Source organism: Clytia hemisphaerica, unplaced genomic scaffold, assembly GCF_902728285.1.
Source record: "Clytia hemisphaerica strain Z4C2 unplaced genomic scaffold, Clytia hemisphaerica genome assembly, whole genome shotgun sequence".
Lineage (NCBI taxonomy): Eukaryota > Metazoa > Cnidaria > Hydrozoa > Leptothecata > Clytiidae > Clytia > Clytia hemisphaerica.
Genome location: NW_027103852.1, coordinates 1346380 through 1365127, shown reverse-complemented (window position 1 = coordinate 1365127; position 18748 = coordinate 1346380). Strand labels below are relative to the sequence as shown.

Genomic DNA, 18748 nt, shown 5'->3' with positions numbered 1-18748 from the left:
CTATTTTCAAGATTTTGAAGCAAATAAGCATTTAGAAAAATTTCAGTTTGGTAAAAGATACACCACCTAGCGCAAAAAATGTTTCAAAATGTTTTTTCTTCGCGGAAAATAAGCTCTTCAAAGTTGAAATACTCTTCTTCGCCAAAGTCTTCATTTTCTTCTTCATCAAATTTTTCATTACAATTCTTAAATTTTCAGACTCACGGATAATTGGCCTAACAGAAAATGTATAACATGCCACAGTTTTGTTGGCTACATCAAGTAGAATTTTACATTTTGTAAGTGGCAAATATTAAAAATTCACTATGGTCAGAGCCCTTAATTTAAGATTTTAACGTGTTCACTACCGACTACGAGTATACTTGTAGTAGAAAGGGTTAAAAATAACCTATTTCAAAGGATTCGTATTTTTAGTACATGATATTTTCCTACGTCACTGCAGTATGTAATCTATTTTTATGGTTTAGCATTCTTTTGTGAAATGAGATCAGTTTTACGCAGCAGTCGCGTCCAGGAAAATCGAGAAGAACATCGAAAACGCATTTGGAAGTGAAAACAGGAGGAACGACTGATTCAATCCACGGCATGCAATTCAATTCTTCATGGAGTTGACGAATCCACTGAAGATTCAGAGGAGTTAACCAAAATTTACGACGAAGAGTACCTTCATGGAAAAGTCTTACCTTTGATGCTACGCCTAAAAAAAATAAAAATAGAAGAACCTCAAAGAATCAGGAAATTTTCGAAAGACAGTGAAGATGAGAAACGCTTCAATTTGCAAACGAAGGAGACAAAAATGAAATGTTGGATTGCACAGATTTGTGCATTTTTCCCCTTTAAATTGAAAAATACAGACATTGTGATGTGCCGTGGTACTCATAAGGTTCGGTCTTGCGTGAGCAGCGGCCTCCTAGTGTCGTTCGAGTGTCATGACGCCATGGCTTGAAAGCTCACGTCTGTCAAGCCGCAGTGTCTGTCAACGCCGTGATTCTTCGTGGGTAGGGCCCATCCCGAATGCATTCAGAGGGCTTGTATCTATTTAATTGAAAAGAAAATAGCATATAACAGATGAGCGAATCCCATGAAATAGGCTGATACCGGTAGTACTTCAAAAGGCCATAACTTTTAAGACCTTTTTTATTGATTTTGCTAGGAACTTCAATTTAAAAATTCATTAAAGTTCTTGCTTTTTACCGCCTTAACCCAAATGTTTTTCAGCTGGTTTTCTTTTGATTTCTTGCGTTTTTATTGCAATCAAAAAAAAATTTTGGAAACTGAATTTTGAAAAAATTCTAATATAATTAATAAACTGTAATTTCTAATTTATGAATCTTAAACCATCATATAATTTTGATTTTAGAATATTATGTCAACAAAGTCCACTGCCTTGAGCAATGACCGAATAGTCATTAACTAAAGGTTCACATAAATAGCTGAGCTGACAGGCCTTGGACCCCGTAAAAATAATTGAAAGACTGTCTAAAAGTGCTAGGTTGGACTATCAGAATCTTGGGAAGACAATGGTTATTTTGCGTATCAGTTTATTCTTATTTGAAATATGAACCTGCCTTTCCCATTTTTGCCTATGACAAGTGACGAAAAGATAAAATGTATATGAAAATAACAGAAACTTGCTAAATGACATTACGTCATATTACATATCACCTAAACACACCTATGAAAACATCAAAACATCAACGCTTTTAATCAAAATATCAAGTTCAAACAATTTTGTCATCTCTAGAAATCTTCCCAGGATGAACTTGATTGGTTGATCTACAACATTACGTCATTTTCAACCAATGAGGTGACAACGTTTTCAAAAACTTTAATCATATCAGGAACTGCAGATCAATATGAACCTTAGGGTAGAACTTTAGTTCTGTGTGCAAAAAAAATATGAACCTATAAAATATGACTTCGGGTCCAAATATAATCAGTGTTGTGTTAATCAGAAAGTGTTAAATTTTGGAAAGAGGAACTGCAGTGAGAGCACCATGAAATTTTTATTGGTAATATTGGCAATAACAGGTAGGCTCCTTTTACAATTTTGAGAGTCAGGGGTTTTGAAAATTACTCTTCATTTTGAAGGAACCAGTAAATTTCAACTAACCCACACAACGTTGTTTCAACGTCCATCTAATGTTTACAACGTCAATATAACGTTTGATAAACGTTGAAACAACGTTGTGTGCCAGCTGGGAAGGCTCGGCTGTTTTTATTTTTTTGGCAATTGAACTGAGTCTTAAAATGTTCTTAAATCATGTTATTATTTTCACAGAAATATTAAGGTATTCTAGGCTTTTTACGGGAGTGGTTTTTAATGTCTTGACCCATACTCATTGTCGTTGTTCTTTAGTCTTATTTCTCACGATTTTGAGCCTCATTATTCTTATAAAAAATGTTGTTAAAATGCGGTAAGAAAGCCAATGAAGAAGTCACCAAGGGGATAGCAGGAGTTACTTAGGGTGCTGGATATGGGAAAAGGTCTATTTTAGTAATACAAAAAAACTAATCTCCAACAGAAATTTTCTGAAGCGATGAAGGTACGAAAAAAAATTGAAAAAGTTGTTAAATAATTTCTCTTCGTCGCAAAAATAGCCGCTATTTCGCTTAGATGATTGTAAAAAAATTTATGCTTGAACTTCTAGCCGCTCATTTTTCGGTGGTTCGGTCCGGTACATACCTGACGTTGCCCAACCCTGTACCCCGTGTTTTTAAGACACCCCTATCTCACAGCCCCGGTGAAACTTTTTCCTACAGCGGGGATAAAAATTTCGATTGAAATCTCAATGGGGATCAAAATTTTATTGTTAGGGTTAGGGTTAGTTAGGGTCCAGTGGGGATGGTTTTTGAGTGCAATTTTTTAAACATTGAATCTCGAATGGGGATGAAATTAAAGTAAATTTCCCAGTGGGGCTGAAATTCTAGGGTATTTTTCCCACCGGGGACGAAGTTTTTGCCAAATTTACCAATGGGGGGGGGCAGCCGGTCTGTGACACAGGGGTGTTTTTAAGGATACTATGAATGACCAGCTACCTTCCCAGCTGGCACACAACACACAACCGAGTGAAAAACGAAAAGCAGCCTAAAATGGTCAACTGTCTAACAAGGACTGAGATTAATTTATTTGGACTAAAACGAATTAAACATATTGTTTACAATCTAAACCACTAGAGTGAAGTATTTAAAAAACCTGATACATCATTTTTATTTACTTTATCTGTTTTATGTCACCTTACCATAACAACTTTAAAACTGTTAAACTGGAAATAGATTTTGATACCTGCTATACAATAACATAGGTGTTATTATATGATACACGTTTTTTTAATAAGAACAAACTAATTAAGAACATAAGGCTTCAATGGCCGAAATGTTAAGAACAAGTTAAGAACATTTTCAGGCTTTGCCGACTCTTAAACAGCTGGTTTCTTAGAAAAATGGGCAAATATGCTCAAAAAATTGTGAAAAAAAGAACTACCCTGAGTATCAAAGGTTAAGTTTTCAAAGAAAATAGTAACCTCTGAAGACAAATAATATAAATTTTATCGCGCATGTGTCAATCTAATCACTGTAGAAAAAATCAAAGATGAAGAGCAAATATTACCATATTAATGTCTAACAGACTGTATCAGTATGCAGTTTAATCTTTACGAATTCCCCAAATCTTTTACATGATCCCCAAATGTATAACAGTAATTACTAAACTTTTAAATATGGAAATGTCACTTTAATTGAATCGAAATAATAGACAGACTTTATGTTATGATTCTCTATCACTGACTCTTTTTACAAAGCATTGATGACTTTTTGTAAGTTGTGTTTTCAACGACGGGAATAAAAATATCGACTATGACGCTCATCTAAGATCTTGGATGGTCGTCATGGTTACTTTTATCTTCGCTGATTGCGCGATGAATAGAATCTCGATTCGTCGGCACAGCGTAAATATATGATTTTGAGCTGTGCTTTTCACGGTAAAAAAGAACATGTTAAGAACATTTTTAGGTTTAAAACTCAAAAAGTTATAAACATTCGAAGACTTCAAAAATACTGGATGTTCTCGTAATGTGTTAGTTTGTATCTTTTTATGACTAATATCCTTTAACGCTGCTTTACTAATGCCTTGTTTACACTGGGGGTTTTCATGGTTGATGGAGGATCGGAATCGGCCCTTTTTTCGGACGGAGTTGCGGAATTTGGCGAAAATTTAGACGGAATTACCGAAATTGGGTTCTCCAACAGAGACGGAAAATTAGGCAATTTTAGTGCGGAAAAACGGAATTTAGCAAAACGTTTTACGGAATTTTGGAATTCGCAAAAAATATTCGAGATTCGCGAAATTTTTGACAAAAACCTTGATTTTCAAAGGAATTTTCGGTAGCGGAATTTCGGTTCATTTTTACGGTTTGACGGAAAGTGGAGAAAAAATTGGCGGAATTGCGGAATCGGGTACCCCCTGAAAACCCACTCAGGGATTTTTTCAAGCACTTTGAGCTACTACCGTTTTTGTATAATTAGATTGAGTTTAAGATGCGTAAAAATTGATTGATTTAGAGCAGGGGGTCTGGGGTCTGGGGTCTGGAAAACTTTTACTCCAAATTTGGCCCTGGATTGCTTTAAACAAGAACAAAAGGTGAAAACATTAACGCCGCTTAAGTAAAAATAGAAAGATTTTGGCCCATTTTACGCCCAGGGTTCGAATTATAAATTTTAAGCGATAGATAAACGAGCGAATAAAGTAACCGAGTTGATAAAGTAATAGATAAACGAGTGAATTTTAATGTAGCGAAGGAGCTTCGCAATTTTTCCTAGAGAAGCGAGGTAAAAAAGGAGCGCCGCAGGCGAAATTTTTACATTGTTTGCGAAACATTTTTAGTATTTTGCGATGTTATTTGGAAGAAAATGCAAAAGTATCTTCAGTTCATTTCTCTAGAATAGCGAAGTAAGAGGTTATAGACAAAGCAAAGTATATTTAAGTTTTGAAGTAACGAGTAGATAAAGCAATAGATAAACGAATGAAGAAAGTTGCGGTAGCGAGTATACAAAGCAATAAATAAACGAGAGAATATATTAGCGAAGTAGCGAGTATATAAAGCAATAGATAAACGAATGAATAAAGTAGCGAAGTGGCTAGATGATAAAGCGATGGATAAACGAGCGAATAAAGTAACCGAGTTGATAAAGTAATAGATAAACGAGTGAATAAAGTGGCGAAGCAGCAAGTTGATAAAGCAATAGATAAACGAATGAATAAAGTAGCGAAGTGGCAAGTAGATGAAGAAATAGATAGACGAATGAATAAAGTAGAGAAGTAGCGAGTTGATAAAGCAATAGATAAACGAATGAATAAAGTAGCGAAGTGGCAAGTAGATAAAGCAATAGATAAACGAGAGAATATATTAGCGAAGTAGCGAGTATATAAAGCAATAGATAAACGAGCGAATATATTAGCGAAGTAGCGAGTATATAAAGCAATAGATAAACGAATGAATAAAGTAGCGAAGTGGCTAGATGATAAAGCGATGGATAAACGAGCGAATAAAGTAACCGAGTTGATAAAGTAATAGATAAACGAGTGAATAAAGTGGCGAAGCAGCAAGTTGATAAAGCAATAGATAAACGAATGAATAAAGTAGCGAAGTGGCAAGTAGATGAAGAAATAGATAGACGAATGAATAAAGTAGAGAAGTAGCGAGTTGATAAAGCAATAGATAAACGAATGAATAAAGTAGCGAAGTGGCAAGTAGATAAAGCAATAGATAAACGAATGAAAGAAGTAGCAAAATAGGTGTTTTCTTATAATTTTTTAACTTCGCATTTTCGAATTAGGAAATTTTTTTGGGTAGCTAAATCTAAAATTCACTTCGCATTTTGCGAAGTGCGAAGCTATAATTCATCCTCGCATAAAAAAACACCCTACCGTTTTTCACGCCGAAGCTATAATTCAATCAAGCTGTGGCGTCAAACTGAACGAGACTATCTCTCTCTCTAATTTTTTCTACCTTGAAAAGATCAATAATTATCTCACCCTCAAGAATTTAATTTTGGTAAACACCGGATACATAGATAAAAGGGTCTAGTGAAAAACAAAAAAGTTTGTGAAACATAGCAATGAATGAATTCTCTGATGAAAACAATGAAACACATCGAATTTATGACGTGACCGCCTACCAAGAAACATAACGAGAGAACACATTTTTTTCCATTCTCTTGTCTTTACTCTATACTGATTAAAAACAAATAATTGGCGTTTCTGAGAAAACTGCTTTGAAACTTTTTTCTTGTAAAATTTTTTTTTGCCCCCGCAACGAGCGTAGCGAGTGAGGAGGCCTTCATAGCTTCACGCAAGGATATTGGACAGGAATCTCGAATCTTTGCGCGCGCGTTTGTTCGTATTTCTGTTCCGGCCAATTAAGTATTCCGCAAAAATATGGCGGTAAATTATACAGCGGTAAATGTTATACACATTTTCATATTACGTTATATGCTATTACCATTATTATATATTGCATTTCATTAGTTTTGATTTAGGATTGAAAAGCTGAAGCGAGTGTTATAAATGCAAATTATAGAAAAAGTATATAACATCACCATAACAAGGATTACAATATTACTTTTGCAAATCAAAACAAACAAAATGGCAGACTGGTTATGATGATGAGCTGATTCGATTCATTGAATGGAAAAAGTGTTTTGTATGTCTAATTTTGTTTCTTGTCTTTAAAACTGAATAAATACTGTAATTTAGTCAGAAGTTCATTTCAGCAATGATTTCAATTCTTTTTCGGGAATCTTTAAAGAAATTTGCTCAAGTTTTCAAATGTACATTTTGTTGATATTTTTGTTCAAACTTATCAAACTGTAATTTATATTGTCTGTTATTTTATTAATAACTACCTTTATTGTTTATAGAGCTTCTTAAGCTTTAAAGACCATTATATGGTCGTAACTCGGGAATATCTTTCTTAACTCGGTAAAACAAGATACCGGCAAAGTACAAAAAAGTAGAATGTAGCATATGAATCCAAAATTGAATGTGAATCGATCTAAACAAACTTTTTTTTTGGTCTTCAAAATAGATTTACCTCACTTAGAGTGTTTTCACTGTTTGTTCAGTGTGGTAAATCTATTTGGAAAACCTGAAAAAAGTTTGTATAGGCGCATACATTCAACTTTTTCAGTTGTGATAGCCTACGTAATAACTTGCGCTCCAGTAGTTTGGTGAAATAGCTCCAATTCTGGCTTTCCAAGTTAGGAGGGACCTTCCCGAAGACATTTAACGGTGGTTAGACTAGGCACACAGACAGTCATACAGAAACGGTAAAACAAGATACCGGCAAAGTACAAAAAAGTAGAATGTAGCATATGAATCCAAAATTGAATGTGAATCGATGTAAACAAACTTTTTTTTTGGTCTTCAAAATAGATTTACCTCACTTAGAGTGTTTTCACTGTTTGTTCAGTGTGGTAAATCTATTTGGAAAACCTGAAAAAAGTTTGTATAGGCGCATACATTCAACTTTTTCAGTTGTGATAGCCTACGTAATAACTTGCGCTCCAGTAGTTTTGGTGAAATAGCTCCAATTCTGGCTTTCCAAGTTAGGAGGGACCTTCCCGAAGGCATTTAACGGTGGTTAGACTAGGCACACAGACAGTCATACAGAAACACCATAAAGTGAAAGTATATAGCTATAAACTCAAAAAGTCTAGCTTCCTGAAGGCACATCTCTTCATTGTCTGCGCTGCGATCATCTTAATGGATTCAATCAGCTTTTAGTTTGGAGAAAAGATTGCATCATGAAAAAGTACTATGCACTTTAAAAAAAATTAGGCACATTTCAACTTTTCTCGACTGTACGTCTGAATGGACCACAATGGCATATCTTTATTTTTCTTTTGACCAACAACATAAAAGATTTTGCTTGAGAAGTACAATCAAAGCGTAGGCGAGTGGAGTCCGGGCCTTAGCTAGGATTGGTTTCTATTTCGCCCTATTTAAGATGGCACAGAACTTTTTGATAAATTTTATCCGCAGTATCCTCTTGACTATTGTTTATTAGGCAAAGTAGCAATAGAGAATCAATCAATCAATCAATCAGTAATTAAATCAATCAATAATCAAATCAATTAATTATTCCTGATTATTTTTTATGTTTCAATCTTTAAAGCATTAAAAGCTTTATCTCGTCAACCTGTTCCGACAAGCTCGTTTCTTGAACCCGTCTTACATTTAAAATCTATTCCATGTAAATTGGAAGTTTGTTTTGCTACCATGTACAAACCACTCTCAAGGAAGATACTCTCGGGTATCTATTAAACGTACATGTACGTTTATTAATTTTAACAAAAATTTTCCTCAATTTCAAGTGCCTACTTTTGTTTCTAATGATAAATATCCATCTTTGACTTTTGAGGTTTGTTCTACTCGTCAAAAGAAAGCAAATTACCCAATATTTACCCCCTAACCTCATTAAAAAGATCCTTCAATTAGGTTTGCATGCCTCCATTTTCGACCCTGTACGTTTATTCGCTACTGTACGTTTATTAGGTACTCGAGTAGTCTAATTACTCTGATATGGTTTCCACATGATAGAAAAAATGAATGCCAATTTAAGTGGAATAAACTTTAGCTTGCAAAACATAAGAGTCATTTCTTTTTAATTAGATTTTTTCATGTCTTCGTCGAAACCTTAATTATAACTAGGCCATCGTTTTTATTTATTTAGATGGAGTGTTATTGTTATTATTTTCAGGAAAAAAGAAAATCTTTTATTTCTTCGTTTAACCAAACGTGTAGTTACTTACTATTTTTTTGTCCCCATGCATTTCTTATAATCTTGAAATTGACATTGTTATGATTATACAATTTATTATAGAATTTTTTAAATATTATATTGCTGCGGTGGCATGTTAGTGTAAGCTATGTACTAGTATATTTCGGATTGAGTTTCATAACTCAATCTTGGATTGAGTATTTTTGCCGGTATACGGTGGTAAAAAAGTGCTTAGAAAAATCCTTGCCACTACACTTTTTTATAGAGGGTTGTACTTTTACGGTGTGACGGGATTAGCCCTTCTTTTTTAGTACAATATTACGGGGTTTGACTAAAAAAGTGACGGTATTTTGAAATCAGACGGTGACGGTATTTAGCCTATTTTTTTGTCATTATGCTGGTATTTTAACCTCTACAAACCGGTCGTAAACATTTAATTATTAACGATTCTTTAATGAAAACCGGACTTGAATGAAAAAGTTGCGTCATATCCCCTTGAGCTTTTCTAGTTTTTTGTTTTGTTTTGTTATTCTGTGAAGTACTTAATTACCTATAATTATTGCTGTGATTTATCCTAAATTTGTGCTAGTTTCGACCTTTTGGAAAATGTCAAATTTCATATACTTATAGTATTGTGATTATGATAAAAAGAAGTCATCAAAACGTCAAAGATGCAAAAAATTTTATTTTTCGTCTTCGCATTTTTATTTAAAGTTATTTGGTCCAGTAAGAGATTTTTTCAAGATTGTATATATTTGAGTTTTTTAAATTCATTATCCGGTCATTATCCGGTCTAAAAAATGTGAAATTTAGTTCTGGTTTAAACGATCCACTTTTCGCCCTGTCTATGTTGTTCTATGCTGAGTTAAAGTAGATAAAAAGTTAAAAATAGCCAATTTTGTGACTGCTTTAAGCCCACTCTAAAGGCTTGGGTACATGAGAAGTTTTTTTTGCGTTGGTGCAATGCAACATGCTCCATCTCACCAATCTGAAACGCGAAAAAACTTTTCGTTTACCCAAGCCTTAAAAAGCAGTCTAAAGCCGTCTAAACTAGAGCTCTGTTCTGGTATAAGAAAATTCACCGTACAGTTAGCCACACTAGGAAATCAACCTTTCAGAAAAAACAACAACAAGAATGAGAATTACCTGAATCAAGTTCGCAAGACAATTAATTAAAACTTGAAAGTTTGAAACAAAATAAGACATGCAGCAGCCTAAATCAACCAACCAAACTTTGTCATTCAATTCCCAAGACAGCGCTTCGATTTTTAAGGCCTTGTTTATACGCTAAAGTAAAAACAATTCTGCACATGTAAATGGGTCAGCGTTTGAGATCCGGAGAAATTTCCGGGAAATATCCTATCCGGCAGTGCACGGATGTAAGTGGGTTCCGTCTCCCCCGTAGATCTTTTTCTTGGGAAGTTGATCTTCAAATTAGTTCTCAAGGTTGGCTTGGCTCAAATTTCTCTTCATCTATGGCTAAAATTTTAAGTTTTTGAGAATGTTAATTTCATTAAAAAGCGCCGGGTAATTTTTTCATGAGTTCCTTTAGAAGTTTTGCGGCGCAATTTTTTGATTGAGAGTCAGGTAAACGATATAGCGCTTTCGCAGCATTAATCTTTGATGCGCATTTTGGCAGGACGCTAGTGTGACTAACTGCCGTAAGCGTAGACTTTTCGCTCGAATTTACTAAATTTTGGCTCAATTTTCTCTTCACAATATAAGGGTTTGATTTCGTTTCATTGACTTCACCCTTCATGGGATAGTGGTTCAAATGCTAACGTATTTTCATCTCGTTTTAGACCTTGCAAATGGTTTTACAGTCGAGAAGCCTCTTTTTGAAGACGGTAAGTATATATGTTTATTTAAAAGGTTTTGTTTTTAAATAAGAGTGATATCGTTTGCTTACTCATCAATTTTAATTTACAAACTTTATGAAATTGAACTGACATGGATGTGGAGCAAGATTGGCCAGAAAGAGGGAAAGAAAAGCATATTTTTTGTTTATATCAGCACAATATTACATTAGGCAGACACTGTCCTAATATGAAATATGTGTCTGGTATGAAACGGAAACACTTATATAAAAATAAAACCTTTATCAGGCGTAAGCAAAAGATTGAGTGTAAATTACAACAATTCTTCAATGTTGAATCTTTCAAAGTTCAATACATTTTTACTGGTCAAACTAAAGGACTATACGAGAAATCTTTTATTTATCTTAAACTAGTAAACTAGCCTTTTTAATCATCGTGTCAGTAGATGGGTAGTAATAAACGAGCGGGCATAAGAGCTGCGTCGGAGAGGGAGGGAACGTTGATGAGAGGGACCTGATCGGTTCAGGCCTCCTTCACTTACCTAAATCATACGCTCACTTTTCCTGTGTAAGATTGAAATACCAGTTTAGATTTTTCTTCACGAAAAGATTACGTCACTGTTATGCTTCATTTAAATTCTCAGATTGGACGAAATATGATTCCACAACCACATCTTTTTCCGCCCAGCAGAGCTATTACGCCAAACGCCCTGGCGCCGCCACTAACACCCATTCTTGTGATCAAATCAGAAATCAAGTACCACGTCATTTGACTTTTATCACAAGGTAAAATGGAATTTGGATCAGTGTTCAGAAAAGTAGCCTAGTATTTTTTAGCATTTTACACCCCTGTGTCACAGACCCGCTGGGACCACAGCCCCTTTGAAAGATTTGGTCAAAATTTCCTCCACGGTGGACATTACCCTTACAATTGCAGCCCACTTGGAAATCGACTTTGATTTCGTCCCCATTTAGAATTCAATACAAAAAATTGCACTCCAAAACCATCCCCACTGGATATGTTAAGCCGTGAACAATAGAATTTCTATCCCCATTGGGATTTCAATAGAAATTTTTATCACCCACTGTGGGAAAAAGTTCCACCGGGGCTGTGAGACAGTGGTGTCATTTTTATCCGTTTAAAATCATCGAGCGATAAGAATACACACTTCTCGAAATGCATAAAGTAGTTGAAAGCCTCGTTCCCAAAGACTTGTTGTTATGATACTTCAACGGCGTCAGACATAATCAATGCTTACAATCGTTTGTATTTGTCAGCTTTTTGCATTTCTAGCTGTTTAAGTTGTACAGGGTGTCCCTAATTAAGGTATCGAGTCGAAACACAACTATGAGTAGAAAGTTTTATGTGCGTGTTCACAAAATTGTATTTTAAGCTCTCCCTCTTTTTTCTTTGTCATTACGATTAATTTATACGTTGTAACTACCTTTTGTAATAAGCCTGTGTGATGGAGAACGTTCTTATATTTTAGCGATAACACACACAAACTTTTCTACTCAATCGCATGTTCAAACTCGATACTTTAATTAGGGACACCCTGTATAACACCTACCTACTCCATAAGAAATTTTAGGAAGTTTTAGAGGCGTGATTTCAAAAAGGAAAACCATTTTTTAAGGGGATAAACTTTGAAAAGTCAAAAAGTTCAGGTAGGGTCAAGTTTTAAAATTTTTATTTCTATTTTTAGATATCGATTTTATCAAAAATATACTGAAGCTTACGGCATCCCTGTCGTTTCATCGGGAAGTGTCAGCGACAAAGCCCTCCGACGAGCTTGCCATATCACACGGTTCTTGTTTGCCGATCGATATGACTTGCGCAATTCCTTTTATAAAAACGAAGGACGATTTGCAGTAATTGCTATTCGAGAACGTAAGAACTTTTTATTTGAGCGTAAATTTACTATTCAAGAGCGTAAATATTTCGTATTTTAGCGTAAATTTGCTATTCGAGAACGTAAGAAATTTGTGATTGTGCGTAAATATGCTATTCAAGAGCGTAAGAAATTAATATTTTAGCGTAAATCTGCTATTGGAGAACATAGAAAATTCGTATTCGAGCGTAAATTTGCTATTCGAGAACCAGCTAACAAAGAACGTCAAACGTTATGTATATGACGTCGATATACATGACGTCCACGTCCATATTTAAAGTTAAAAGAGGAACGTCCAAATGACGGCATGCAAGTCGGAGTTTAATTTTCTTTATTTTCTTTCCCCTTATTTAGAAACGACTACAATCCCAGAATTCAGCCACTTACCGGCGTGGTGGAATCAGCGTGCTCGGGGTCTTGGTGGGGTCCTTGGACGGCCCATCTCATGTGGAGGAGAGGAAAATGTTCTTTGTTTAAGACAAGACCGTTACTATGGTGATGATATCTTTTTCCATGAGGCTGCACATGGCGTCGCCGTAAGTTGTTTTTCAAAATAATTCGTTAGAAGGAGTCTCGTTACACCGTTTGGGGGAAAAGCGTTTTTAAGCCTTCAAAGGAAGAAGACCCTTAGAGAAACTGATTTTTGCTGAAAAGGTAACCCTTAGAGAGACTTTTTGAAATTCTTTTTTCGATTTTTGAAAAAAGTCATACCCTTAGAGAGACTTTATTACAATTTTTTCTCTGGAAATCAAAAGATTTCCTAAAAATCTTGAATTTTCCAACCCTTAGAGAGACTAATTTAAAACTTTCTGATTTTTCCGACCCTCAGAGAGACTTTGAAAGGTGAAAAAACCTACCCTTACCGTCCGCACATACCCATCATCCATTTTTGCCTAAGTACCCCCTGGGGGTAGAGGTCTCTGCTAATTTAATAATCAAACCACAAACGTCCAAAAGTTTTTCCACCAAACTTAAATTCGTTGAATTTCTCGAGTTTTTTTATCTACTATGTGAAAATACTACGCAACCTCTGTGGCCTAACTGAAGAGCTTTACGAGTCAGGAGTATCCTTGTAAATTCATGAGGTTATTTGTAGCTTAAATCGGTTGCAAATACGTATAATTGGCAGAAAACGAAGGAAAGTGATTAACAACGTGTTTAATTCTCATTGATCAAGACAACTTAGGATATACTTAAATGAACCATCATCGACCTCTAAGAAAAAATCGTTTTGGGGTTCAAATTAGTAAATGTAAGGCAAGCGTTTGCTGCTTCATCATAGTCTGTTATTGTAATTTGCTATATAGTTAAAACGTACATCGTCACAGGCCCGGCGGAAGTGGGGAGACTTCAGCCTCCTCACTTTTGAGAAAATGAGATTTTTTCTCAAATTGCTAGTGAATTTTATCTCATTTTGAGACTTCAGCCTCTCCAATTTTACGGTTGTTCCACCGGGCCTGCATGACTCTTACGTTGAGACATACGTCGATGTTTCTAATTTGGCATTCTAATATTCGAAACGCTCCAGTATTTGATAATACTGAAAGTCACTCTACAAGAAACTCTCGTAAAATTCCACAAAATCTCAGCCAAAATTTTCAAATGTTAGTCCAAATTTCAAGAACCCTTTGACAGGGTTGATTTTTGATTTTAGTAATTTTGGGAACCTTACAGCTTTTTACTGATTTTAAAACCTCTTTGAGGGACTTTCAAGGACGACCAGATACCCGACACCCATTTTACCTAAGTACCAAGACTGAGAAAATTTTAGTTGGAAATCAAGAATTAGAGAGCCAACTGTAATTTCACCTCCTTTCACTTTATACTTACAGGAAGTTGGTATGGCTGGTGGTTTGCAATCAATGTACCAAAGACTGAAGGGATTATACAATTCAGCTCGCAGATCCGGCAAATGGAGAAACACTTATGCTATGACTGATTCAAGAGAATACTTTGCTGAAGGTCCGTCGATAAATTTGTAATCCTGCCCGGGGGGGGGGGGGTAAATGACCTACCATGCGTGCGGCCCTTAAGGATATATTTTCCAAGCTTCCTAAAGTGAAGTGTAAGGGTCGAAATCAGCAAAGATGAGAAATCTGCACCCTAAGGGTGTAAAATTTCGAAAATCTGACCATGTTTTGCCTCAGAATAGTCAGAAATGTTCAAGAAAGTGCACTATAAGGGTCGATTTTTCACTGAAATTTGCTCAAATGTTGCAAAATTTTCTCTGCACTGTAAAGATCCGATTTAAAAGGCCTCATTTTGGGCCGCACGTATGGTCGTTTTTAAATCAACCCCCCCCCCTCGGGTAATACTTTTATTGACTGCCCTTACGGTTTGATACCTTGCTGACGAATTTCTTTATTTGCCGCTGGTTATTTTTGATTATTTTTTGCCGAGGAATCTCTTTGCAAAATGATTTTTGATAACTTTGAACATTATTACGTATCAAAAATGGACACTGGAACTATAAAATTGAGTTCAGGAGGAAACTGATGGAAAAGCTACAATTTATCAGTTTAATACTTTTTGCCAGCCTCAATTTGTCTTGTTTTCTAGCCTTAATTTCTCAAGTCTGGACGACGCATTAAAAAGTTGGTCGTCAAAAACTTTTCATTGGTAAAAAGTGACAAATTTATTATAAAATATAAATTTTTCCGACTGATTGTTTTTGCCGACGAAACTTTCCCTGATGAATTGTCTAACTGATTCTTGGTAACTGATCAACGATTTCATTTCCTTCATGCAGGTCTTCAGAGCTACTTCAACAATCATATCGAAGGACCAAATCCACCCAATGGAGTCCATGGACCAATCAACACACGTGCTGAATTGAGATCTTATGACCCAGGACTCTATAATTTAATCAAAGAATTATACCCGTGTGGAAACACTTATCATTGGTGCAAAGGTAGTGCTTCTTGCATCTGCTTATACAGGGTGTCCCTAATTAAAGTATCGAGTTTGAACATGCGATTGAGTAGAAAGTTTTAAGTGTGTATTCACAAAATTGTATTTTAAGCTCTCCCTCTTTTTTCTTTGTCATTACGATTAATTTATACGTTGTAACTACCTTTTGTAATAAGCCTGTGTGATGGAGAACGTTCTTATATTTTAGCGATAACACACACAAACTTTTCTACTCAATCGCATGTTCAAACTCGATACTTTAATTAGGGACACCCTTTATAGCTTCTTGTACATATTACTTCTATTAAACGCCCCCTGCTAAACGCCCCCTCGAATAAACGCCTTTCTTGCCTTAAAATTTTTTTTCTCTCCAATAAACACCCTTCCTGATACGTCACTTGCAACCAATCAGTTGTTGGGTCCGTGGAAGATATTGCAATGGTGGTAACGTATAGCTTCTTATTTTGAGTTTAGTTGACTCTCTCTAATTCGAACTCGAGCAGAAAATCTTATTTTTTCGAATTACAGGGAGGTTCGAATTGTAGAGAGTATATTAAGTGGGTTTCTCATTGACAGGGACTTGGAATAAGATCGAATTATAGAGAGAATATTGAAAGGGTTTCTTTTTTACGGGAGGCGGGAATAAGATCGAATTCTAGAAAGATTCGAATAATAGAGGTTTGAATAAAGCGAAATTCTACTGCACATTGCTTTGTGGCCTTTTACTCTGCAATTGGTCAAAAGTATCATCACCCTAATCAAAAGTTTGGAATAACGTTTCTATAACTCATCCAGTACTATTGGAAATTAGAATTTAAGGGTTTTTTCAAAGACAAAGACAAAGACGCGGTACGCCTACTGAAGTCTCCATAATTTAAACATGGATGGGAAACACAAATTTGTTCGAGTTGATAAAACTTTGAGTTATGGAGTAAAGTTTTACAAAGTGCTTGTTAACTGAAGGAACGAAAAAACTTGCCCGAGTATATAAAGAGGACAATTGAGTCACAGAGGTTCAAGTTAAAGAGACTTTCGTGGATAGCTTTTTTGTCAATGAGTCAACAATATCTATTTGGAAATTCTTGATATACATAAGTCAAGATCACGTCATATTTCTTGACATGAGCACCCAAAATAAAACGGATTTTGACCACCGTGTTGCTATTGCCAGTAACAGAGAGGGGTCGAATCCCGGATTTTTCGGGTGTTCTCCATAAGAAAATGACTTAAGCATACTAAGAATACATCATTGTTATTTTACATGACCATAGAATACATCATTATTAATTCGCCATAGAAAATGCTGCTGGATCGAACCTCCGTATGAACTGTGATGGAACAGGACCAATTATTACTCAAGCACCACAAACCAAAGCACCAACAGATGCTCCTAAACCACAGACCACGGAAGATCCGATCCCTCCAATTCCTGACACTACACAGCCTCCTCCAAGTAAGTGCCGCATCTTGATAGGCTACCTAAGGTCTGCGGGCGTAAGTATTCTGAAGAAAACCAAACTACATAAAATACTTAAATTCTTTTTGCTAACCTTGTCTTAGTTTTATCGAGTAAATCACTAAAAATCAGATGTACGATGTAAGGTGTGTTGATTTACGTTCGATCAATGATTTATTTCTGAACTATTTTAAATACAATGGAGTCTTCATAACTCAAACTCGAACGGAAAACACACGTTTGTTCATGTTAATGAAGTTTCGAGTTATATATATGACTAACCCAAAAGACTAGCCCATCTTTAGAATCTAACGGTGCATTTAAGGACCCTTAAGGTTAAAGACTGCACCTAACGGTCAGTAACTGACCTTAAACCCTTCTCCCCCATTCTTAGGTTTTACAAATTACTTTAAACTTGTATTTTCAATTTTTAGGTTGCAAAGACCACAACCGTTATTGTGCAGCATGGTCAAAATATGGTTATTGTGATTCAAATGGTTACGTTAAGAAATATTGTAAACTTTCATGTAACACGTGCTAAGCAAGCATTTGAATCCGCTGAAATGAGTGGATTATATATACAGTTGACACTTTATTATTCAGCGTTCTACAATAGACGATATCGGCTTTACGAATTCTCCCCGAATGATTAGCCATGATGCATTGCGCAAAAAATTCACGGAAAGTCAATATCGTCCGTGAATTCTTTTGCGCAATGCATCATGGGTAATCATTTGGGGAAAATTTGGAAAGCCGATATCGTCTATTTGACACGCTCCATTATTCGATAATATTAAAATTCACCTTCAACGAGAAACTCTCATAAACAATGCTATCTCTTGAAAATGGAATTAGAAAGCGTCATCTGTACAGATCCAAAAAACACTGTTCAGAAATTTTGTTAAATTTTGTACAGAGATTTTTCATTTATTTTACCAAGAAAACATGTTATAATAAATTTCGTATGTATGTTCTTCTAAACACCCCTTCTCACGGACCTATTGGTAGCGCGCTGAATTTTCTGACTTAAGAACAAAAGAATTCCCAGCCATACAAAATATGGGAATATCATTATCAATCCCCATCAACTTTTAGTCCGTTATTTTTATCACCACCGGCTGGGAGAAGGGACGGGAGTTGTAATTGGTTTCCAAATCCGATTTGATGTTTCTATCAATTATTAATTAAGCAAATTAAAAGCTGAATACAGAAAAGCTGAATAACACAAATACTTGATTACAAGCTGAAACTCAAGGGGACTTATATAATTGAAAACTCGTACAAGCACTAGATGCGAGCTTTAAAAAAGGTTTTTACAAGAAAAAGTTCTTTGGTATAAGAACTTCATACAAGCTTAAATTCGAAACAAGGAAAATCATGCAGGCAAAAGAAGCCCTTCCCAAGCCTGTCCAAGTATTTGATACAAGATGCTTTAGTTATGAGCAATGATATTTCGACAGGTAGTAGTCGCACTTGATACAAAGCTTAATTCTAAGCGATGCAATTCATTGGAAAGCCTAAGCACAGATCAGTCGTGTAGAGAGGCAGCAAGTACATCAGCAAAGTCCCCATCATCAAAGTTCCATACTCAATGGAAGAAGGAACTAAGGTGCTTACATTTCCAATTATATTGAGTAAAGTTTATTTTCCAAAATATGATAAAACAAATTGACATAAAAACAGAAGCGATATTAAAATGTTACAAAAAATATACATATGCGTTTTAATAAAACGAAACCTTTGAAAACAATGGTAAAAGATTGGATATTTTGTTATCTGATATTCCAATGGCGGATTGGCGACCGCCCACGCCCAAGCCCAATTTCCAATTGGAGAGAAATGATAGTTGGGTTTTGATGTTTACTTTAGAGCTTTAGCGTGTCGGATGAAAATT

General features: G+C 35.4%; 1 protein-coding gene across 2 annotated transcripts; it reads left to right on the top strand.

Moving 5' to 3' along the window:
- The first annotated feature begins 1923 nt into the window (after positions 1-1923).
- On the top strand, positions 1924-17433 carry LOC136807985 (uncharacterized). Of its 2 annotated transcripts, none has more exons than XM_067064615.1 (9): positions 1924-2031; positions 10583-10627; positions 11241-11382; positions 12303-12487; positions 12843-13024; positions 14321-14450; positions 15238-15399; positions 16696-16851; positions 17289-17433. In XM_067064615.1, exons 1-9 carry the CDS (start codon positions 1998-2000, stop codon positions 17393-17395), a joined length of 1143 nt encoding a protein of 380 aa, XP_066920716.1. In that variant the 5' UTR covers positions 1924-1997; the 3' UTR covers positions 17396-17433. The 2 variants fall into 2 exon arrangements, with proteins under 2 accessions (XP_066920716.1, XP_066920715.1); XM_067064614.1 differs by lacking the exon at positions 1924-2031 and adding an exon at positions 9429-9506.
- Positions 17434-18748: the final 1315 nt, after the last annotated feature.